At 35.7% G+C, this 26,374-nt stretch overlaps 2 protein-coding genes across 3 annotated transcripts in view; both read left to right on the forward strand.

Moving 5' to 3' along the window:
- The first annotated feature begins 1,222 nt into the window (after positions 1-1,222).
- Sf3b6 (splicing factor 3B subunit 6) lies at positions 1,223-2,870 on the forward strand. The gene is made up of 3 exons (XM_046612854.1): positions 1,223-1,396; positions 1,584-1,702; positions 2,006-2,870. Exons 1-3 carry the CDS (start codon positions 1,364-1,366, stop codon positions 2,232-2,234), a joined length of 381 nt encoding a protein of 126 aa, XP_046468810.1. The 5' UTR covers positions 1,223-1,363; the 3' UTR covers positions 2,235-2,870.
- A 3,255-nt stretch (positions 2,871-6,125) lies between these two features.
- The window catches only part of Oatp74D (Organic anion transporting polypeptide 74D), a 103,108-nt gene continuing 82,859 nt past the window's right edge, over positions 6,126-26,374 (forward strand). For both annotated transcript variants that reach the window (XM_046612837.2, XM_046612841.2), the window contains exon 1: positions 6,126-6,578. The gene's annotated coding sequence lies outside the window, so the exon portion shown is untranslated. The remainder of the gene's footprint in view (positions 6,579-26,374) is intronic.

The raw sequence follows: 26,374 nt of genomic DNA on the forward strand, positions 1-26,374 counted from the left end.
TCGACGTCTCGATTTTTTGCCGTTTTTGCCGGTTAAACAATTTTTCCACCCCCTGTAGCACTCAGATTTCAAAATTTCAACAAGATAAGTTTATTGGAATAATGTAACGCGTCTACCCTGAAAATTGCTAGCTGTGGGAAATTTTTTTAGGCTCTTTATGAAAATCGAGCCCTATTTGACTGGCCCAAGTATGGTAGGTGTAAAAATTGGAACTCGAATATATTGAGGATAAATGCATATCGCATTTGGATTTTTAATTATCTGAAATAAGTATCGTGTGATACTTGATTATGTATTTTTCTGAAAAAAAAAATCGCTACGTTGAGGGTGTGGAATTTCCACATGGTGCAAGATCTAGGTGTCGAGTTCCGCCACACCATCCCCACAAAAATTGCCGGCGCTGATACAGGCATTGGTTGAACTCTAATTGAAATTATTCCTCTAAAAATTATGGCGCATCTTGTTATACAGGGTGTCCCTAAATTGCCTCCCACGGACTAGCCAGCATGATACCTCGTTAAAATCCAACCGAGAATTTCTTTTTCTGAAGCTCGTCCGACGCATAGTTTTTGAATTATAAGCGATAGCGCTAGGCCAATCAGAGTGCACCATTTCATCTAGATTTGCCGCCACGGAAATTGCTGTTTTGTTCGACTGGGTAAATTATTATTATTCGTTTACGAATTAAATATCGGCACCTCCCCTCTCTCGCTGCTGTACCCCTTATGCTTGAGGATGCGCTTCTGTTTACTCACACAAGTGTGCGCCCATGAATGTGCGGCCGGCAGCGTGTCCGCGGCAACAATACCGAGGTCAGCGCCCGAGAAGGGGTACAACAGGGAGAGAGGGGAGGTGCCGATATTTAATTCGTAAACGAATAATAATAATTCACCCAGCCGAACAAAACAGCAATTTCCGTGGCGGCAAATCTAGATGAAATGGTGCACTCTGATTGGCCTAGCGCTATCGCTTATAATTCAAAAACTATGCGTCGGACGAGCTTCCGGAAAAGAAATTCTCGGTTGGATTTTAACGAGGTATCATGCTGGCTAGTCCGTGGGAGGCAATTTAGGGACACCCTGTATATTTCACAAATCTCGAGTATTTGACTTGCTTCTTTATGCTTCTGTACTTTGTTGCGCGCGCAGCAAATTACAAGGGTTCACTTCGAGTACGACGTGTTGCCACCAGAGGGCTGGCAACGCCGACTCACCGCTGACCGAAGCGCTTGCGTTCGGCGACAGTGTTCATCAGTGTTCATTTGGGCAGCGCTCTGACAAGTCGTTGATCTCGAAGCTCTGTGAGTTGAATTATTGAGTTTTGTTAATTTGATCTCTGAACCTGACTCAAGTACACCGCAATCATGACGATGGCAATGTTACAACGGCGAGCCAACGTGAGTATACAACGCTTGTTGAGGAAATTCGTAATTATAACCGTCTGAATAATTCTAACCTTCCGTTTCTTCGACTCCTAACCTCACTTTCACTCCGAATCAATCCCTACGTTTATTCTCTTACATTTATACGTTTACCTTGACAGTATTAAGTGTTTGTTTTAAACTATTTTTTCAAATTTATAAGGTTCGGCTCCCCCCAGAGGTCAACAGAGTTTTGTATATAAGAAACCTGCCGTACAAAATCACCGCTGAAGAAATGTATGACATATTTGGTAAATACGGAGCAATACGGCAGATCAGAGTGTAAGTTAACCTCATTTAATGTTAATTCTACTTGTTCTAAAAAGTTCTGCATTCTTATATTCAAAAAATTATACTATCCACGTTATTCTGCTTCTGTTAATTCATGGCGATGAGCTATTATCAATACCGGGGTAGAACGAAATTCACTGCTACTACCGTACTCGCTGGAACTAGTGGAACTACGAATTTGTTTATCATGTGGCAATAACTTCAGTCTTTGAAAATGAGCTTGAAATATACGTGCATTTATTATGCAGAGCAATTTGGACACGAGTGTAAAAATTTGAGTTTCTTTGATTGCAGAGGAAATACGGCAGAGACGAGAGGAACAGCATTTGTGGTTTATGAAGATATCTTTGATGCAAAAAACGCCTGCGATCACCTGAGTGGTTTCAATGTCTGTAACCGTTACCTAGTGGTACTGTATTACCAAAGTAACAAGGCGTTTAAACGCGTCGACGTTGATAAGAAGATGGAGGAAATCGATAAGTTGAAAACGAAGTACAACCTCAACGAAGAAAAGAAACCGTAATGTTAAGAAATTTAAGTGATATTTTGAACAATTACAAAGTATCGCTACTGTGAATGCGGCAGTTGCTGCATAATCATGAGTGGTTCAATTATGTGGCAAATGTAAGTGTCTGCCTGACTTGTGTGAAGTTATTTCCTATCAAAGCGAGAGGTATGATAAGCCCGATCCTATTCTCTACTGCACTGTTTGCAAGTTTGTTGTAAATATAAAATGATTTTATATTGCATATTTATAAATCATCTCCTAATTCGTGTTACATTTAATGCATCACGCCCAAGAACAGTGTAGAAAAAAAACCACTTTTATAACCTAGTTTCTAGCATTAGTAAACAGTAAGTGTGTTTATTTTTAGTAGATTGCTACAGGTTTTTGAAACAAGTGGCATTGAACCAGTAAAATCGACGTGATATTTAATGACGATGAAAATTTCAATCACGAAACAAAATGAACTGCTGTTTCATTTTCTATTAATTTTCAAATTGCGAATTTAACTTGTGAATTTCAAGTGTTTGAGTCCAAATAAGGTAGTTTGTCATTTCTTCATCCAGTTGAAAAATAAAAGTTTTTTGATGTTGTAATTCGTAACTACTATTTAGTGGTATCAATATCGAAATAAAAACGAAAAATGCCGTTCAATATGATTTTTCTCATTAATAATTGAGAATTACGCACCCCCAAACGATCCATCTCTCATTTTGCTGAACATAAATTGAATGCGAATAAATTTCAAGGGATTAAAATTAGACAGAGAAAAGTCTGTGCATATCAATTACTTAGTTTACGCATTGAATTCAAATTAATGCTACCGGGTATGATCGAAAATTTAGAATAAAAAACAGAACGCTAATGTCGAAGCAATTTAAAAATCTTAATAACAAAAATGAAGACAGACATTTTTTAAATGAAGTAGCAAGATTGAAACTATTGCAAATCAACAGAAAATATTTTTCTGCTTCATTTAATTATATTCTATGAACTTATGACCGTAAAAGATTGTTTACAATCAGTGTATAGCGAAATCGCATAAATTAGGAGTAACAAGTTCTTTTGCCAGCAATTCCGAAAACGACGAAGCAAAATCAGCTACAAAAAATAATTAGAACATTCAAAAGTACGTTAGGATCACAAAATACGTCAATTGATACGACTTTTTCACACGGAACTGAGTTATTTCAAGCAAAGTTGCAATATCCCATGTTTATAAAAAATCCCGCTAAGGGATTTGGCTACGATAAAGAACGAGCTGTAGAATCGGTCGATTTTTTGTGCTAGAAAGTGCAACTTTAGAAAGTATTTTCCGCAAGGAGGGGGACTGGGAAATATAGCAATGCACAGTTCTTCATCGATCGGAAGCTTACAGCAAAGTAATTATTTTTACAAGAACATTGAGATCAGAAGCGCGATCAGCGACCTGGAAGAAACAAAATTTTAGGCCAGGTTCGTCACATGCGAGTAGTAAAAACAATCTTCTTCTCGTGTAAAACACTCCGCTGTAACTCGCCGCATACTTATAGTCAAACGATTAACATTTAGATCTTCGGATCTGGAAATCATGATTATGCCGCAAAATATGTTCTCTGCATCATTATTCAACGGCTGAGCAGAACAACATCGTACCTCAGGATTTGTTTAAACGACATCGTATTCGAGAATTAACATTACGTTACTAAATTATAATTCAATTCCGCAGTGAAAAATTGCTTTTATTTTTATGGGTAATATTCATTCTGTTTTATGAATTAGTTATTAACTGTGATTTTAAATGATTACATTCATCAAATTATAAATAGCAGTTTTGTGATAAAATGACTTTATTAATTAATTATGTTAAAAACTAACGTCAAACAAAAACAATTTCAATAACTTTTTTTTACTGAATGATTATCATCGTCTCTTTTTAATGTAATAACGCATGTCACCCTTAATAAGGTTTACGATTTGGTTGGTTTCTGGAAAGAAACCAGTTCAGCTTCTTTGGATTTTATAATCAGTAATTATATAAGTTAACTAGCACCTCTATTCCTTTAAAAATCATAAGTACCCAGCAGTGGTGTAACCTCGGAAAATTTCACGAACCTAATTTTACCTTGAAATACGATTACGAAACAAATTCTGAAATACGACGTTATTCTGCTTAGCCTTTGATATATTCAATTTTAGACAACATGAAAATGACCTTCTTGGTTTATAGATAATTCAAGACGCATCTCGGTATAAAAAAACGTCCCGTCGAATTGAGTCGCATTCAATTGTTCTTTATTTGATTTGAAAGTTAAGAATAAATCTTGACCGATCGACTACTTTCGTAAATTAACGGTAAATCGATCTCAATCAAAAGTTGGAAAAAGAGAAAAAAGCCGCTTGAAAGATCTCCGGCAATATTATTTTTCCCAATGATATTGAACACGAATGCAATAGCATCTGTAAATATGTGATAGAAATAAATCTGAGCGAATTCGAGCAACACAAGCTAACAATAAGATATAAACAATTTGAGAAAGGTTTTATCATGATTGTACCCTGATGTTTTTAACAAGATTCTAATGTCTTTAAGATAAATTTTTTCACTGTACAGACCTCCAGAGATTGAAATAATTTTACAATCTGTTACCTCCAGAGCGAATGAAAATAGATTTGTGTAAGCACGGTACAACCGAGGCTACAACAGATGTTCGTGAATATAATTCAGACAATTTATGGAAATCTGGCCAGAAGCAGAAATGGGCCCGAAAAAATTGTAATCAGCCAAAAAACGCCAAAGTTCAATCATTCCGAACGTTCTAATTATCAAGCGTTTTCTTAAGTTGTCGATCCTATTGTTGGCTTGTGTTATTCGAATTTTCTCGGATTTATATTAAATAACAGGAACATTATATCGATCCCGTTCACCATCATTGGCGCAAATAACATTGCTGGACATTTTTTAAACAGATTTTTTCCTGTTTTTTAATTTTCTGATTCAGACGATCCATCATTTCGAAAGTGGGAGACGTAGAATGTGTGTGTCTCGACCTGGCCGAGTCGGAATGTGAAAAAGAAAACCTGAAATTCCAATTTTTAGATGCCGCAATTTTGTATTTCTAATCATCGTTCGGCGGTGAGGGAGGGACGGAGAGGGAGGGGGGGGGGGGGGGGGGGGTTGTTGATGGTTTAAATCCAGAATTCTACAGCAGCTCCAGCATGCCGTCTTGAATTTACGGTTCAAGTCAGTAGATATCGATCGTTGTAAAAAAAAAAAAATTGTCACAACCAAAGCTGTAGAGAATTGAATATATATCCTTCGGGATTAGTTATGACCATTTTTAATCGAAGGTTGAAAATGTACGAATCACATTTGCCAATACTATTCCACTATTGCCACAAATTCGAGATGGATAACGAAGCTACTGTGGAATCTAGTAAAAAATTCTGAATTTAGGTTACTAATAAGCCCCCACACCGACGATTAGAAAAAGAAAATCATAGTATGTAAAAATTGCAATGTCAAATGTTCCAACATTCTCAACGGGACCAGAGACCACCAAAGACCGTCGAGTGGCGGCGCGTAGCGGCGAAACGGCGAATCAACAAGATTCTATTTCACCTCTCTCAGTCGAAAGGGAAAACTCGCAGAGCAGCCTCGAGCCTTAGGCAGTTTTCTCCGATCGGACGAGCGCAAAAAAAAAAAAGAGGGACGCAGAGGATCAATGTCGGCCGTATCGCCGTCGCGTGTTTGTCCGATCAATTCTACGTCAGGCCGAAAGGCAGAGTCGTCAGTCATACGTCACGAGGCCTAATAGCCGGCCGGCAGCAAAGCCTGAGAGAATCGCGAGGTAGGTGGACGAGGAGGGGGGGGAGGGGGGGGGGGGGGGAAGCCGAGCCGTCCGGATAAGAAACTGTTATCAGAAATACTCGGCTCGTCGAACGTCGAGCACCTGGCTCTCCGGATCAGATGTCATACGAGTGCTGCGGCGACGGCCGAGCCGCTGGCAGAACCTTCTCGGATACTCTGACGGCGCTTAACGATCTGAGGGATAATCTTCTCCCCCCTTTCGTCATTTGTTTACAATATTTCGCCCTCGCGGCCGCATCTGCTGCGCTCAGTTATTGGCTAGTACGACGCGCGACGGCTCGAACCGAACGCTCTGAAGGTAACCGCCGTTCGCCGTCGATCCTGTCGCGCGAAACTTCAGGGGAATGATACGGTCTCCTCGCGTCGTATGACCACCTAGAAAGGAAGCTGGACCGACGATGACGATGACGACTAGTGAATGAGCGAGCCCCTGGAATCCCCGACGAGGTTTCCCCCGTCCGGACACCTTCTCGGGACCGACGGAGACCCGGGATATAATAAAAACTAATTGCGTGAGTATATGTATGTTTTAATCATATGTAACGTATATGCATGCTTGTTGCCCTAGATCGGAGCCGAGACTTTTGGTTCGTAGGTCGAAATTAATATTCGTTTTTGTACCTGAATGGAGCTAAACAACTGAGACTCCTCGCGTCGTTGTTGTTGTTGTTGTGTTGTTGTTGTTGGATGAGCTGCAATTTGATACGCTGCGATTGACGTTTGTGTTCGTAGCTTCGGTGGCTAAGTCGAACGCCGGCGTAAACATACAACCGCATGCGATGATACGCATGTCCGCAACTTATCGCAATCTTGCCTTATCGCGCATGTGTGCCTGTAAGCACAATTGATTACGTGCTGTTGAAATAATAAAACTGCCACGGTTTACCGGTGTCCGGGAAAGCACACGGGAAAATTGCACAAGATAGCAATTATTATTATTTTTACACGAGGTTGAAGTTGGTAACGTTATCGTAACGAAACGTTCGGGAAAAAATCACTGTCTTCTTAATTTTAAAATGATTTTTAAGGAACTATGTTTACAAAGTATGAGTATATTTCGTATCGTTACGGCTTACTGAATTTCAGACAATTCAAAATCGACAAGTAACGCTTTTACCTCCTCAGCATGAATCGTTACGATAACTTCAATATGATTATTTTTCGTTGACTCGCACGGATGAAAGATAATAACGCGAATTGTACTATTTGGAACTTCGGAACAACTTCGAAGGGGTTGAATTGGCGAAATGTATGCGTTCGCTAATTTTATGTTGCGATTTATCGATTATCAGACTATTCTAAGGTTGGTAAATAACGAACCATTCCGAAAATGCTTCGTTACAATAACGTCGCGAACCCGTGACGAAAGTCTTATTTGTCCATACCGGTTACCACGAGTTGCCGTTTTACCTTCATATTTGCATCTCGAGTTTCGAGCTTCAAACTCAAGATATTTGATATTTGAATCGACAGAAATTAGCCCTGTAGACTGCTAAGGGAACTGCATGCAGTACTTACTACAAACCGTTACACAGCTTATCGGAATCTTTGCATGCAACATGTGTTCTTGTTTGTAACGATTTTCTTTGATAGCCGTTCTGCGACTCATAACACACGTATGATTATCAATGTTATACATGCATGAATTTAACAGGGAAGACTTGAATTAAACAGTTTATAGTTACTGTAATCGTGACAGATGAGGAATCAAATTTGAGGGGATGTCAATAGGACTTTCATACTGTTGATTCAACGCATTTTGTTAATGAGATTTCAAATATAAAGTTTCGTCAGATTTCGTATTATTGAGTTTTCAAAAGATCTAATATAACTAAGAGATGAAAGTTTTCACGCACGGTATTCAATAAAATTTCATGAATCATTTCGATACGTACAATTCTTAAAGAATCTTTAGAGTTCACTTAATCATTTCGAAAGTATCATATTACCTATTTAATATCGAAACGTTTTCATTCTGCAGAGATGTATTGCACATTGTTATACACACAGATCTCTGACTATTTCCTGAAGTTATCCACGATGAACTGTACATTATAGGTATAATAATAGATCGAGTGACGCTATATCGATCCTAAATTAATACTGCTGTCATACAATAACCTAATAATAATACTAGTAACAATGTTGATAAATCTGTCTGATTGCTCTGTAGTAGAATATTAAATATTCATATACGTTATATGTACAAGTGAATCGTTGAACGAGCCAAATTTCGCACGAAAAGAGTCCCTCATTATGATCATACTACAACGTGCAGTTACGTAACAACAACGCGTGTATTTAGCACAGCTAACAGACTGCCAAGAATCGTCTAAGGAAACTTGCGGTATTGGGACTGCGTTTAAGGAGCACTTGCGGTTGTGTCGCATTTTGCAATGAGAAATTCGGCTCATCTTTTCAGCCGCGCTCTTGAAACAGGACTTCATTCGCCACGCGAGAACCTGATTGCGATATTACGTATACGAGTATATGGGAGACCCTCGCCGATGATGATGATGACGATGATGACGACGATGACGACGACGATGATGATGATGATGATGATGATGATGATGATCGTTTTTTACTCTGTATCGCAGGATTTTGTTTCAATCTATTATAGGTGTACACTGTTCGCGTTTTTTCGAGTGTCGTTACGGCTCGAATTATACATCGTCGATTTGCTGCGTAGTAGCGGCCGCAGACACGCACGAGAGATGTTCGCCAGGCCCGAGAACGCGTGCCGCGTTTTAGCGCCAAGCTTATGTTAATCTGATAGCGGGCCAGAAGTCTGAAGTTAACCAAAGTTTATCTCCACTTCTAAACACGATATTTATCCACCTATCCACCACTCCGTCGTGGCTTTGCCGAACTATTTATAGACGCACAACGGGTTTACAGTACCTGTATATAAACCAATTATTTTATTCAACGTGTAATCGATGTATCGACGCGCTTTTTGCTAACCTGTACGTATGTATATGCTATATGTATGTTACAGGGTGATCCTTATTTAGGGGTCGGAAAAATTTTCATTGCGATGAATTAGAAAAAAATCGGTGTCAAATTTTAAGCCTGTACTCGTCAACTGAACGTTCTACAAAAAAGGTCCTTTGTCATTTTATGATAAATCTAGTCTTTCAAAAATTGTTATTTAAGGCCCTTTGTTGACCTTTGACGTATCTTTGACTTATGCTCCGCTAGATATTATTTCCAAATTGCTTCTCGTCGCAAAACTATTAGACGTAGACATGTGATCTTTTTTTTACAGCTCGTCGAAACCTTGAAAACTCTTGAACTCAACCTTACTCTATCTATTTGTAAGAGTTTAGTCAGCGTTCGCGTAAGCGTTTGATCCCGTTCCGACTTGGCCTACAAATATCGTTATATATTCTAAAGTATCGATCTGGTTGTAACGAAATATAGCCTAAAACCTGGCTAGACGTTGTAGCTGTTAACAGAAAAAAATTGATCAAAATCGGTTCAGTAGTTCTGTAATTGTAAGCGAATATACGGACAGACAGAAAGAAATTCAGCCTTAGATGCGGTATAAATTAGCATGCTTATTATTATTACGGTCGCTTTACAGGTTTACGCGTATAGGTATGCTTTTTTCTCGCTAAAACGACCGCAATGATTTTATTCCTCTTCGTCTTCTCACAATTCTTGGAAAATATTACGAATATTTGCTACCAGTTTTTCGCAGAATAATCAGTCTTTTGATTTCATTTTTCATTATAATTATTATAAACGTAACGGATTTTGCCATTAACTGTTTTTATCTCATTCGGTTCAAACGCGGATGCAAAGTACATACTCGAACAAATGATATTTCTTTTGATCGGTTTTTAATGCAGAATGAATTGATTTTTTTAATTTCCGAATCGTATGTTCAGATTTTGAGGAATTTTTCTTTGGGTTTAATGAAGAGGGATTATAACAATTATCTCTAAAACTCTATAAATTTAATATTCCTGAAATATTTTCAAGAACATTTCAATGAATTATTATACCGATTCGTTTCAGTTTTATCTCGTATAATATGATAATGAAAAAGAACAGACAGATTCGTCCGATCGACTATTTCCGAAACAAGTGTTAAAACAAGGAAGGAAACTGTACTTATAAACGATTATTCGTGCTGCATAATTATAATACAAATACAAATAGCATTTTTGGTTTTCAAATATCTTCGAATGAATGAATAAGGAATTGAATTAACCGCTTAATTGTGTGATTGTTTCTGTACTCGTTTCTTGGCCAAATTATTTCATAGTTCCGCACTTATTCCCGCAGTGTTTGCATTCCAATTTGTATTCGTGTTTAGGCGGGTGAAACCCAAATACATATTGTATGATAGGCATATACGTATATAGGGCATTCCACGACATCTCGAACAAGATTTTACACCGATGTCTCGGATAGGCTTTACAATTTTTTGTACGAAAGTACATGGCGAAAAACGCAATCGCAATTTTTTCCCCAATTTTTCGGCCCTGCGTATCTGAAGTGTGATTTAAAAATTTGAAAAAAAACCCACTTACTAAAATCTGAAAAAAAAATTTAAAAAATCTTATAAAGTATAATAAAGTTTTTGACACCTATTAGATCTTTTAATAGGTGTCAAAAATAACGTTATATTTTATAAAAATTTTCTGAATTTATTCTGAGTTTAGAAAATGGGTTTATATTTCGTTTCTAAATCATAATTCAGATACGCTGGTTCGAAAAATTATAAAAAAAATTACGATTGCGTTTTTCGTCATGTACTTTCGTACAAAAAATTATAAAGCCAATCTGAGAAATGGCGTAGAATCTTAATCGCGGTGTCACGGAATGCCCCATATATAGAAACGGTGACAGCAGGTATGGGAAATTTTGCGAGTGAGAATATGTAGGCTAAAAGCGGCATCCCGTTAATGGTGCGCCGTAGGAAAGAGACAAAAAAAAAAAAAAAAATACGACTAAACGAGATATAAAAAAAACTCTCACCTCGCATATGCACGAAACGACGCGGACGAATAAGCGAAGCGAGGTTAAAAGAGCTATTTTATATTGAAATATACGCGACAATGATCACGCGGTAAAAAACATCGGTATATAAGAATTGAAGAAAGCGCCGGCGCGTATAATGTCGCATGTATTATAGTTATATATATATATATCGTATCATACGAACGTGATGCGTATTCCAATTTCTGTAGCTATATAATCGGCCGTTATTTTCGCGCGAGGTTTCGAATCCGTCCATCGATCTATCGATCGGTTGATCGGAATCAATTTGGAACGCCAAGCAAGCGGTTTTGTACGCATGCAGCTATTATACAGGTAAGCTCTGTTTGTCCACGTTTGCTTACACGTAATACATACCGGGACAATCTGTTGAAACTTGAAAAACAACCGTGCATGCCTGAGTTTTATCGGCTGTTCGAGCAGGCTGGCCATCCCGAGTTTCAGCTGTCAAACTATTTCTGGCAGCGATGTAGTTGATACGAATTTTCGAGGTTAGAATTTCAAATAATTAAAGTAGTGACTCGGAAAGGTTCGGGAAGCATTTCTTATTAGGTCGGAAAGTTGATTCTTCAAAGAACGGTCAGAATTTAATGCTTATGCTCTTTGAAAATTCAAACGTACACATTTTGCGTAGGTTGGCCCGCCTGCGTCGCAGACAAGAATATCGCTGCGGGAAGATTTCGCCTACCAATGAGATTGAATTATTCGACGCATGTGCGGTTGATTTTCAAGTTTTAAGAGATTGTCCCGGTACTAGTTGTACATATTATACGCACTAGGGTCGTCCTTGTTTAGGGTGTTGACGAATTTTTACCGCCCCAACACTGAAATCAATTTTAAATCATTTAAAAAGAGTCGCCAAATTTTTTCAGTTTCTTACAGCAAGTCTGAGATAGCCCGCATTGTGATCGAAGTTTCTTGTGGAAATGACATGAGAAGAACTTTTTTTCGCACTATATATTTTGTCGTGAAGGTAATAATGTTCCAAAAAATCTGTAACTGCGAGGTTTTAGTCGGCATTAGTGATACTATGTGAAAAAAAATACACATCATCGTACGAGGCAATCTAGACGAATTGCACTTCCTCTAAATAAAAAAAAAAAAAGTCATGTTTCGAGGTTGTGCAATTCGTCTAGATTGCCTCGTACGATGATGTGTATTTTTTCCCAGATAGTAGCACTAATTCTCACCAAAACCTCGCGGTTACAGATTATTTGGAACATTATTACTCTTGCAATAAAATATATACTGAGAAAAAAAGTTTTACGCATGTTAATTTCCATGAGAAACTTCGATCACAATGCGGACTATCTTAGATTCGATGTAAAAATTTGAAAAAATTAGGCGATTGTTTTCGAATTATTTGAAGTTGATTTGAGGGATGGTCTGGCAAAAATTCGTCAACACCCTGAATAAGGACCACCCTAATACGCACATATGTATACTAGGCCAAAGTGATTCTGACAGTGAAAGGGATCATTTTTTCGACTACTCGGTTACGTTGGCAACGCAGAATCAGCCCGCAGCGCCACCGCCGGCCGACCGCGAAAAGCGTCAATCTTCGTAAATATTACGTAACCCATGACCGTATAATCTAACCCGAAAATACGAAATTCGTCGGTCGTGGGTTGCGCAATGTTTACAAAACTTGAACCCGTTTGACCCAAGGCCGTAGAATCTAACTCAATAATGCAAAATTCTGCGGTTATAGGTTATGTAACGTTTACAAAGATTAAGCTTGTGCCACGATCGGCCGGCGGTGGCGCTGCGGGTTGATTCTGCATTGCCAACGTAACCGAGTAGTCGGATAAATTATCCGTCTCGGAATCACCGCGGCCAAGTGTATGTGACAGGTCTGTGCATACGGGATATATGGAAGTACGGACTACGTTTAAACAGTCGATTCGACGCGGTATTATTATACAAATGGCAGCTGTCAACGTGCCCAATAGCTTTCTATATTCAAATTTTTCCGATTCAGCTGTACGTAGGTAAAAAAACACCACTCATGTACACACAATACATAGGCGTACGCGCGAACGGCAAATTCGAGTTTACGTATACGGGCGTGTGATGTATCATACAACTTGCAGACGCCACCGCCTTTCGCAACTTGGTGAAAACGCCGTTCGGGTTCCGTTCTTCGTCTTCGCGTTTATTATGTCCGCGATTATCCCGATCCGTGACCGAGAATCTAAACTACACTTGATTCTTTTCTCTCTCTCTCTCTTCTCAATTTTTTGCCAGCGTATTCGTCTTTGTTTCGCTTCGTGTATGTACGGTACGTATACGTATGCAGGTACATTAACGGATAGTCAAGAAAGTATGTAATATGTAAATAACGTATGTGGGAAATTCCCTGCGGCTTTATTTATAAGAGCGTCGAACGGTCATGCACCATCGCCAATTTTGTTTCCTCTTCAATATTTGGTGGTTGCACGCAGTAATCCCAAATACAATTGAAGAGGAGAATTGAAAAAGGCCATGTAGGTGCCACGTTAAAAAAAAATAAAACAAAAAAAAAAATAAATAAATACCTCTTCAAGTATTTACGCGCCAAAGTCAATATTTTATAAAAAAAAATGTTTTTTTTTTAACCATTTGACACTTGCAACTTTTTTTTTATTCTCTTCGATTAACTCCGCTCGTTTTTTTTTTTTTTTATGTTTCCTGATATCTCGCCGTTTTGAAATTCAAAGCCGTTAATGTTTGATTTTTTTGTCAGCTTGTGAGAATCCGAACTAAGATCACACAAAATTTTCAAGACCTTGCAGAAAGTGGTATTTATAATATCATTGGCTTGGGAGTTATGAATGATTCACGCTCGTTACGACTCAATTTATCGTTTTTATAGATTTTTTTCGTATGGTTTGAAAAATTTGACCAAAAATATACAGCGTAAACACAGCGTACAAAATCGTAAAATCAGATTTTAGAATATACATTGTATTATCTAATTGAGAACGTTTTTTTTTTTTACCAAAATTGGATGCGTTCTAGTGTATGTTCATTATTCCTGTAGGAAAGTTTCCAAACCTAGTGAAATTAATTATCAATCAAACTTTGCCGAAGTGCAGTTTCTAAATGAAGAATATTATTTTGTCAATTTGTCAGTCAATCGACGTATCATATATTTATACACAATTCAATTTAAACCTATAGGTACAAACCGTGTAAGTGAAAAAATCTGATGGTGTAATTAAATTGTTTATCGATCTATTTTACATGTATAGTTTTGATCTATCATTAGAAGACCAACATAGCCGGGAATAAAGCGAAAGAAACACGAGGGAAAATAAAAGAAACAGCGAAAACTGAGCCGCGATATCGAGTGTAAAAGTATTCATGTATGGTATTATATATAAGTTGAAAGATGCCTATATATATAAAAATATAGGCATAGAAGTTTATGTAAATAGCGACTAACTATTCGTACAACGTTGCGGCGATGACAATAATAGCGGATTTCTAGCGCACGCGGAATTGGCGGCGCGTTCCCTTCGCACTATACCGATTTTAGCATACAGTTGATTCAATGCCGCACCCAAGATTTTAACGATTTCGTTATGTATTATACCTACTTGCTGCCTGACTGCCTTTACACACTAAACACAACCTGTCGTGTGTTTAAACGATACCTGCATCATGCCGCGCTACATCCGTGTATATATATTCTAATGTGGATTGTATATTGTGTATATGAGGCATTCCATGAAAAAATTAGAAAAAATTGTAAAGCCAATCTGATACATCGACGTAGAATGTTGATCGAGATGTCACGGAATCCCCCATATAATTTTACACAAAAATTTGTGTTCAACATGCAGTATTTTTATATATACGCTTTATATAACATGTATTACTGACAGTATATTTCTTTTGCCATCTTTTTTCCATCCGACATCTCTGTCCTTTTTTCCTTCTACCTTGCCGCCTGTAATACGTATAATTGCCATGCACATCGTGTGTGAGGAATCGTTTCGCTGAATCAGCATGATGTACGTCTTGCAGCCAACCTATTAAATAAATACCTATTAAAAATATTTTCATTTTATCAATCATCCATTTTTGTTTCGAGTGTGATTTATTGTGTGTATGGAGCATTCCACGACAATTCGACTAGGGCCTGACCTTCAACCGCTGGGATTTGCACCAATTAATAATTTATTTATTTTCTTTTAGTAATTTTATTTTTTTTTCCAATTTTTAGGATTCGATATATCTTTCCAAATATAACAACTATCTTGACATTGTTATTAAAGTTCGAAATAAAAATTTTAATTGTGAATAATTATTTTCAATTATTTTGATTTTTCATTTTTGAATTCTGATTGAATTTTGATAGTTGTTGTATCAGGAAAGATATACTGAACCCTGAAAATTCAAAAGAAACAGCAAAATTAATTTTCTCTAAATTATTAATTGTTTGAAAAATTGATAAAAAAAATTACCGTTTCGCCCATTCACTTTGATTTTGATTTTAGCCCGAGAATATATATAATTTTATTTCAGAATATTCGTAAATTGCGCATTCACTGTCAACATATCATGATTTGAGGAGTTATGGGGGCGTCAAGAGGGTTGGAAAGATTTGCAAAAAATTTGGAATACTTTTTAGATTTTGAAGAACAATACATGATACATGTAACCTTTCTGAATTGTACGATTATGCACCAAAAATTTTTACACTCTAAACGACGGTCAATATTTTCGTTTATTTGGAATTTTATCCTACATGCAATCGTAATTTGTCTAGAATAATCGACGTATGCTAATGACTGTTATATGGACAAATTTCGATTAGGAATTCTGGAAAATCGATAAAAATGACTAAACTGTTATCTGGGAGATTTATATTTTTTAAACTTTCGAAAACGCTACATGTTTTGTTTTTTCAATCCTGACATGCTCACACAAAGTGTAACATTCACATATCAGGTAAATTATTTTCCCGTTATTTTATTCGCTAACAAGATCTGCAAATTTGTTCAAATAATTTTTTACTGACGTGACAGAGAAGAAGAAAACATTGTGTAAAACGATTACGCGACTTCCTCAGGTTCAATAATAATTTGTATGATACGTATTTTTCTTTGACTAAAGTAAATTAGGTCTTAAACTTTTTCTTCATCACGGCGATCTACTTAGGTAGGTATAAATATCGTTTTAATTATTAGATGATTAAACTCGATTAACTTCAATTGCCTTAATACTTATGTCAAATCTCTATTTCATAATGTTTTTCTGTTAAAACTTTTTCAACCGCATACACTGTGTTCTGAAGTATTTGATTACAAATTTATTAACCAGCCGGGATTCGTCGATAATTTAATTAATCAAATTTACCGTTTAACGCGTTATGGTAGTTCAACTTCAGGAGATTCTCATTCTGTTATTATGTATATAGGTATACGTATATATATATATATACACAATGTATAGGTTGTTTCTAAATACAGAAAAAACGAGTCAATTTTAATGACGAAAATAATAGACAAAAACAAACGTTTGATTCTTAATTTGACGTAAATTATCTTTCAAGATCCAGTATGCGAATACAGGGATATTATTATTATACTATTACAACGTGGATTTTAGCTATGAATTTTTTAATTGAAATACGTGGTCCTCTAATTTTGTTATAAAAATTTTAAATTTCCCTATATTTATCTGTTTATTATACCTGACTGTTATTTATTGAATTACCGACCGTCAACGTAATCGTCATTATCGTGATTCATTTAATAATCGTCCTACGCGAATATTTTTTGGCAACGAAAAGAGATACGAGATAAAGTTTTATAAAAAATTTGGGGAGTTTTTCAAGCAGGGTTTTTTAAGATGAATTGATATTGGTCGACTATTTAAGTTTGCCATTCTTTTTTTTTTTTTTCTCTGATTTTGCAAGCAGCGTCTGATTTTAGACAGAGAACACATATTTTGGATATAAGCGAGATCAAAGACGTCAAAAAAAAGAAGAAAAATTATTTCGATTATTTCTCTTTCACTTCAACTACCGCATTTCATTGTCTCGTTAAAAAATTTCGATTACAATTTAAAATCCAAACCAAAATAATAAAAAAAAATATCATATCGTTTCGAACTCGCCTAATTTCGAATCCGCAAGAAAACTTTTCAGCCAGGATTAGGAGAAATAGTTTTAAAAAAATTACCTTACATTTTTAATCGATGATTTGTTCATCATCTCGTTATCACCTGCTCATATAAAAAACACGCGTTTCCCTGTCGAAAATCGGACGTCAGTTGCGAAAATCCAAAAATAGCTGCGATCGTTATCTCTCTCTCTCTCTCTCTCTCTCTTATCACTTCTTGTTTTTGATTACCATGTAGGTATATATATATTTTAATATCTATACACATTTACAGGCTTATATATGTATATGTATATATTACATCTATGTATGTACAGCGTTACACACGAGTGGAAAAATACATCTAATTCAGTTTTGAGTCATATGCAATTTACGCCTGTTAAAATACTCTCGGCTAGCCAGTGATGATCGTCAGCTGTGGTGAACGGCACACGTTCTATCTATCTCTAGCCTAGTCCAACCTGTATAATGCAAGGATTTACTACTATCTATTATATGTATAGTATACACGCGTTATGTATACGTGCCGTGTAAAAACTATCATAGCGTAAAAGCGACGGCGAGGTTTTGGACTGTTATTTTATTTTATTTCTGTTTCTTCTTTGTTTTTTTTTCCAATAGTTTTATTACTTTTTTTCCCTTCTTTATAGTATTTTCCGTTTCACGGTCACGGTACTCGGATTTTATATAATTAAACTCTAGTTTATCGCGTCTGTTCGTTAGATTATTAAAGGTGAAAAAATGGAGAAAAAAATGTACCAATAAAAAGACAAAGTACTTAGCATCCAACACGTGTCGTCAATCATATCCGTATTGTATACGTATAGGTATATTATACATACGTATATATGTATTCATTGATTTTGGCAACAAAGAAAATACGTGTACAAGTAACCTTGTTGCACGTTGTACAACGGATATTGTCCTACGTGTTACGATTAGCTAGTAACCGTTTATTCACACGGTTTTTGGTAGCACCATTTTTTTTTTTTTTAATTTCTTTTTAGAAAAGGTTCGTTCAAAAATCGGCATTTTGACACATTATTGTATTACCTTTGCTACTCATTATTTTTAGTGCATGAATTATTATAGCATCGGGTTGTACAGAAAATTCTACGCCACGACGAAATTAGTTAACGTTCAGTTAAATCGGTTGCAAAATTGTTTTTTGTAAAACGATTTTATATGCTGCCAAATTCAATCATATACCGACTTTTTATTCCGTATTCTCGATCGAATTTAGTGTGCAATTAAGTTTTCAAATATTCACCAAATCATTCTTTACTCCGGATTTATTCTCTAAGAAATGTGTTTAATTATTTTTAATGGTACGGGGCTTAACACGTTCGGTTATAAACGCCGATCTCCTGTAATACACCACTGCTATAATATTATAAAGGATATTAAAAATTTCCGATGTCATGCATAAATTATTAAATATCGTACACAGTTCAATGTACCGAATAGTATACAAAATTTTGCTCGCATCTTACTGCAGAGATCATTGACCAAACAATTTATTTACGTATACAAACTTAATATGCATTATGTATAAATATCTGTATACGTAAAACTTGTATGGTACGTAATTTACACTCGGGGAATTCAGAAAATTAACAATCAATTCATGGTCGTCATACTCACGATGTAACAATGATTGGACAAAATCCGGGAATGAAAAATTATTATTCACCCATTTGTATATATATATTACTCTGTCAAAATAATCGACCATCTTTTTTTTTCAAAATTCAAGCCGAAAACATTGTTCCAACTGACAAAAAAAGAATGCTGACCAAGTTTGAGCTCTCGATATTTGTATTCAAAGGTGCGCCATGGGTCTTTCCTATTTCCCATTTCATTAACATGTGAAATTTTTTCTTTTTTAACTATGTAATTTTATAACTCGTCAACGCATTAGTGGACCGATAAGACCGGAGGGTATTTTTGTAGGGAATTGAAAGGTCTAGAAAGAAGATCTTTTATCATTTTACGATAAATCTACAATTTCAAAAGTTATTCAAGGTCAAAGGTCAACAAAGGACGTAATATATTACATATGCCGCGTAATATCAAGCCAGTTATGTAATTCAATACATCATTCGTATCATAGATTTAATTACAGTTGAAATCGTGATTGGTTTCGTTACAGTTTTGTTTTACGTTTGAATATTTTTAATTGTTGATTTTTTCCTGCTACGTATTATTTAAATCAACCCGCTTCTCGATCCTAATCGTATAATGCTTTTTTCGCAATTCCATTCGTCTCATTCTTCAATCGTCATCGCGCACGTATAGTATGGTGTATTTCTAATTGATAAACCGACACACGGTGGATTCTAGATAACGCGAAGGCGAGAGGACGAGGCGCATTGCGAGTTACGCAATCGTTGAAACTGCGTATTGGCATATTCTCTGTACGTGCGAGTGTGTATTTGTGTAATACATCGCAAATTGGCGAGCAACGAGAGAACACGGATAGACAGACGGATACGTTGCACAGAAATGTAACGGCGGAGAGAAAGAGATAGAGACAGAGAGAGAGAGAGAGAGTGAGAGAGTGAGGGGGGGGGGGGGGGAGAGAAAGATGGATTCGTATAATTAATATTCTAACTGTGACTTAGACGTGAGAGACATCCTCAATTATTTACGCACAGCCAATATCATACCCTCTTAGAAGAGAATACATACATACTCTGCAAGCATACGATATTACGACCGCATGTGTGTGCGCGTGTCATGCGCGCAAACAAAATATCGCCTGTCTTCAATATATATCGATTGAATTAACGAATATCTGAGGTAACGGCGGGAATTGGCCGTACAATGCGATAGTATTGTCGAATTCTATTGTATTTTTTCAATGAAATTCACGTCAACTGAATGGTTTACCATAATGCGCATGCGCCAGAATTCTAGAGCAATAGCAGTTGTTTTTTCAGGTTGACCAACATTCGTTAAATCAGATTACAGGGGTCGCCACGATGCATGTAACCTCAAAAATGTTGGTCGCCATGACGAAACAACTGATATTGCTGTTGAATTTTTAGCGCATGCGCGTTTAACTATTCAATCCTCAGCGATTCACTCTGTACACACCCTTGTGTATAATTCAAGGTGTATGGATTGACAATTTACCGATCCGATCTTAATGTGTATGAATACCTGTACGATGCATCGTGTAGGTATGATAACTTGGTGGAAATTTTCAAATTTGTTTATTATATATAATATCCTGCGGCAATTTCGTTGTTTTTTATTAGACCGATGTGCGGAAGAATTAATTCCCGGTAGAATGAGCAGATTGGAAATACCCGAAAGTAGACGTAATTTTTAGAAAATTTACAACTGCGCCAGGCTTATTAAGAATTCTTTGTATTTTTTTTATATGTTATATGCGAAAGAATTTTTTGAATGTGTATAATGTGTGTACGTATAGTGGAATGTTTAAAAAAATGGGGACAGTATTTTTTTGTTTTTCATGTTATACAGTCCAAAATTAATTTTTACTGTAAAATAAAACCATATACTTTTTATTATAATTTTTATTGCCCATCATCCCATTTTTCTTATAATTTTTCAAAATAATAAAAAAATAAAGCGAGGATAATGAAATATATCTTGAAAAATCACGGTAGCTTCTTCTTACGTTCGAGCAAACAAAAACCAGATATCAGAAGAATGGGGACATTTTTTAACTTTTGGCCAAAATGGTGGACTGAAGCCGATCTTCCAATATCTGGGAAAATAAAAATGTTATTTATTACCTACATTAGAACGTATCCAGTCCAACTATAAAACCGTACTACACGATTGTTTTGAAAAACTCGGTAAAGAATTTGGAACGAGTGTACCAATATTTATTTTCACACGTTACTGAAGGAGATGTTCGGGTAGATATTGAAGTTGCAGTACATATCTTCAAAAATCCAAGTACACGTATCTCAGGCGCAAAAAAAACGGGCTTAACAGCCCCATCCGATACGCAAACCTGAAGAAAAACACTTCAATACATATTAATTTGATGGAGAAATAAAAAAATCGCAGGGATTCTCCGAAATGGCAATAGGAAAATCGTCGAATTCATGCCATTTCGTTATTTCTGCATCAAATGAAAATGTACGTAATGTGAATGTATTTTTGTTGGAAAATTGCGTCTAGAATAGGGCTGTTAAGCCATTTTTCACGTTTGAGATACCGTGGACTTCGATATTTGAAGATGTGGGAGTCGTAACGGACTAATTGTAAAGCACCTCCTTAAACGAGTAACATTAATACCTTATTGTTAGACTTGAGGTGGAAATCCAGTAACTCGGCTGAAACTGATCTTCGGACCTTGTTCCAGCAAAAAAAGGAAGAGAGGAAAACATTTCCTTAATACGAAACAACTTCGGTAAGCATCCAAGGTATATCCATATCGCACACACCTTGTATGCTAGATTTGCGGGAGAAATGGGGCTGGGAGAAATGCAGTTGCCCCGGTCAAAGGTCAATGCCCGACTTACCCCCGGCCCCAAAAGCCCAACCCCCACAGCTCGGCCTGTACGTCCGCCATGTTATTGATTTTGTTAACCTTCTGGATACCGGATTCAGCAGCAGGGCTTTCCAGCCTATGCTGCAGCCGCTGACGTCGCTGCTTTCCTTGTATATTACATACTTCCAAATCTGCCTCTATAATAATATAACACATGTAGGTATAAGCGAGAATGTACGTTCGTTTTTCTTTATCCAAAATTTTTCTCCCAATTTCATCCCATTTCACATGCATATGGGACATTCCAAATCGACCAGGCTACGACCCTCGACCTCTTTTGATATCGTTGTTGCAATACCAAAAAGTACTAAATCTTTTGTCAGATTTTTTGACAATCTGTTACTTTTAAAAATGTTTGCTTTTAAAAATCAGAAGTAGAAAAAATTTGGTGGGGTAAATTTGAAACGAAGTTTCGGTACTTTTTAGACTTGGAAGGACGATGTAAAAAATTGCGAAATAAATTCAAGAGGGTTCGACTCTGGTTGACTTGACGCGGGATGCCCTGTATGTATAAAAGAGGACGAAATTGAAGGAGTATTTTTAAAAGAGACACAAATGGACGTTTTAGGTGTGTAATTATACAGGTGGATTTGTGTAACAGTATGGGGCATTCCGCGCCAAATTACGCAAGCTTCTGACCCTGACCACACTCGACTTTATTCGTAATTTCTCATATGATCGACTCGACCCTAAAAACCACAAAAAAAATTAATAAACATCTATTTGTTTCAGATTTAGTTTTTAACATAAGACTGTGGAATGGTACATTTTCTCGTGACTTTCAACGAAATCAATTATACAAAAAACAAAATATCATAAGAACAATAATTTTTTCTAAAAAAAATAGTAAAAATACGAATTCCATTCCAAATGAAACCTCGAAATGTTCATTTTTCGTCACAGAATGTGCCGGGATAAAGAAAAGTTTGAAAAAAATCTAGAAATCTTTTTTCACAGAATCCAAAAAGATAGCCAAGTTTCAGCCTAATCAAAAATGTCAACTTTCAAAGTCTCGCCAATTTGGCATGGAAATCTCCCATACATACCTGTACAATATAGGTATGTATTTATATATATTCGCGTTGAAGCGCGTGCGTGAAAATGAACAGGCGCGTCATGTTGATATCGAGTACGAGGCCGCGGGTGCATTGTCATCCTCCCACGCAGCTATTCTATGTGTACCTAGTTCAATTCCACTATATGTATATTAGACCTGTCCTTAAGAAGGGCAAAATCGAATTTTAATGGTCTTGGTTCGAAATAATTAAAAAAAAATGTCCGAATTTAAAAAAAATTTTTAACCGTTTTTTTACCGCTGCCGTAATTATCAGCTGAAAAATCGGAAATTGTCAGAAAATGTTGACAGTTATGTTACCTTTTTGTCCAATTTTTTGGAATTCGATACAAGCATTTTTGGGCTAGATCGATAGACTCTTTTCCGCGTTTTTAGAGAATAAAGATGTGATTGATCTAGCCCAAAAATGCTTGTATCGAATTCCAAAAAATTGGACAAAAAGTGAAAAAATCCTTATTTTGTTTTTTTTTTTTTAATTTTACAATGATTTTTAAGGAACCAAGATTTGGAAATATGAGCGTGTTTTGTTTTAATACGGTTTACCGAATTTCAGACAATTCCAAAATCCCGAAATAACGGTTTTTCCTCAGCATAAAGCGGTGCGATAACGTTACTAACTTCAACGTGATGAATTTGAAATATCATTCATGGTTGAACGAGTTTTATAGGTAGATTACACTCTTGTGGCGATAATGCAGGTCGAATGCAAAGATTAGATACGTTAATCATAAATCAAAAAATTACGCGCAATTCTTGTCGTCATTCATAGAACGGACATTTTTTTCCTCCAGTAATTTGATTTCATTTGGCGTCGTTTGATTTCAATCAGATTTTATTTTTCTCATTTGTGTAACGATTTTTCTTTGGTCATCCTAAATAGTGGAAAAACAATTCCACGAAGCTGATTAAAATCAACTATTAACGTTAAATTTGTACCTATAATTAACAGCAATGAAGGATGTGATGAACTAGTTCGGAATTTTCCTGGTGCTTTAAGTATATTTTTCTGTTAAATGAAATTGATGTATCGTTTCAGCTGATGGAAACGACCGTCACTGATCTACTATCTCAGATTAAATTCTTTTCAACTGTTTGAGAAAACACGTTTTAAAATTCTTGGCTACTCAGTCGAATAAATATTATTTAACTTGATGAATATCTTCTCCGTATCCGTGTTTTGTTTTCTTCTTCTTATGCGTAATAACAATTCCAAATTATACGTAGTATTATACAGTTATACGTAATAACAGCTTTTGTAATTAAATTTTTTTATTTTTCTAATTTTTAGAAGTGAAAAAAAGGTTTATTCGCAATTTGATGGTAATAATGTATCAATTATCCTACGATTTGATTAAGATAAAAATAATTTATCAACATTTTATATTATATGTCAGATTTTCTTTACCAATTCACAAAAGCGTAATGAAATTTCGCTCAGACGATATTTAGAAAATTCAGTAATGAGTAAAATAAACTTTGTTCGTTAGAATCGGTTAAATTTCATGTTGATATTTTGGACAAAAATACAATAATGTAATATCTCCGCAGTCCTTGTTTATAACGACAAATTATTCACAGTCAATTCAGAGTTTAAAACTTCTTTTCACTAGACTACGAGGCAGTTTTCAATTAGATTCAACTTAATTAGCCTTCGCTGAAATTTCAAACCTTATTTTCGTCATGTATTTGTTTAGACATATTTTTTCACCCGATTGCACTTCGATCAAAATTCAAAAATTATCAAGGAAATTGTTTTATGACTCATTCAAAGTTCACAAAACAGGAATCAAATATATGCCATTGATATTTAACTACAATTTAAAATTAAGTGATTGAAGGGGAGAATTAAAAAAAGGCTGTAAGTGGCATTTCTTTACTTTTTTTTCTTTTCGAAGAGGAGAATTACAAAATGCTTCGAGTGTTATTTATTGTTAGGAAAGTAAATTTAAGAAAAATGCAACGTAAAAAAACTTTTATTATTCTCAATTTCAATTGCGCAATAGTCAGCCGAACTGAAATTTGCAATAATCATTGCGTTAGCTATTATATTTCAAGGGAAATTAGTTATCTTTAGCAAAATGAACTTTTGATTATGATAAAAAAAAAAAAAAAAACAAGAAAAAAAATGTATGATGAAACATTCAAACGTCGGAAAATTAGTAATTTCATTCGAAAGATCATAACTCACTAAATTTTCAATATTTTAAGCTGAAAATTGACCAAATAACTCCGAAGACAAAGATATTTTGAGAAAAAATATACGGAGATACTGCGCGACGAAAAAAGGTATTTAATTGAGTGATTGAAGTTGAATTTTTGGAAAAAGAATGAATCAACGATTTTTAAGATACTTCGTTATTTATCTCGGATCAAAATCGGATTATTTTTTATGTTATTTATATGGAATCTCGCTTGGTCATTTTGACTCCGGCGTGCGGTGTAAGGGTTAATCGATTCGTACTACAGATTGGCTCGCTACGATTAGTAGACGCAACGATTGATTGCCTGCTTTATAAGTTATGCCAGCAGCGTGGTTCGAGCCTACTTACAGCTGCACGTTCTACGTGTAATGTACACCGCCGCGACGTTTAATTAATGCGTATCGGCCACTTACTCGATGCACGCACGTTCAACACGTAATTAATAACAATCTGCTTGAGTTATCAGCGGCTGCAGCCTCGGTGCGTGCAATCGAAGCTTTATAGCTTTTGCTAGACCGATTCGTGCCAAAGGGAGAAAACTAATTTCCGAATAATTCATCGGTGATCGTATATTGCGTAAAGAAGTAACGAAAACGGGAATTAAAAATACGGAAATAAAAATTCAATATTGCTACTTTTCAATAAAAATGAACGTTGGTACGATCTTGAAAAATTGAATCAGGCTTGAAAAAAATTCACCAGAGTTTGTAATAATTGCGGATAAACTGAAATGATTGAGAAAAAAAAATGAAAATAAAAACAAATTAGTTGATAATTAGGAAATGTTCTAGACGAAATTTTCGATAATCATTTTTTTCGTTGTCAACTTATTTATTAAACGTTTGTATCAAATTTACCTCTATCAATTTGAATTCAAGTATATTGCTCCCTAGAAGTTTTGATTAACAATTTTTTTTTTAATCTTTTCATTTTGAGTTGATTGACTCGCAAAAAAATTGGATATACACTGAGAAAAATTTCATTTATTATAGTAACTATAAAAATTCATTAAAACAGGTATCGTTAAAAAAAACTGTTTGAATATTGTTGGGATTACAAAAAACGAGGTACGCCTAACCATTTTGCGCTATTGTCGATCATTTTTTGGGAATCACAACACAAAATCAGTTTGTTCGGTTTACTCTACTTTTTTAGTTAAATAAGGCTTTAACTCCAATTTATCGTTGCGCAAGTATTAAATTTTGGCAACAATTGCAAGAAAATATAGTAACGGTGATTGTAGTGAGAAAGAATAGTAACGGATACTAGAAAACTAATTTTCATTTTCTACCTAGAACTATATTTTTCGATTGTGGTAAAAAATGAAAATAGTTGAGAACTGAGCGGTAACCGGAACTAAAAATTTTTCTCA

The sequence above is a fragment of the Neodiprion pinetum genome, chromosome 2 (assembly GCF_021155775.2).
Source record: "Neodiprion pinetum isolate iyNeoPine1 chromosome 2, iyNeoPine1.2, whole genome shotgun sequence".
Classification (NCBI taxonomy): domain Eukaryota; kingdom Metazoa; phylum Arthropoda; class Insecta; order Hymenoptera; family Diprionidae; genus Neodiprion; species Neodiprion pinetum.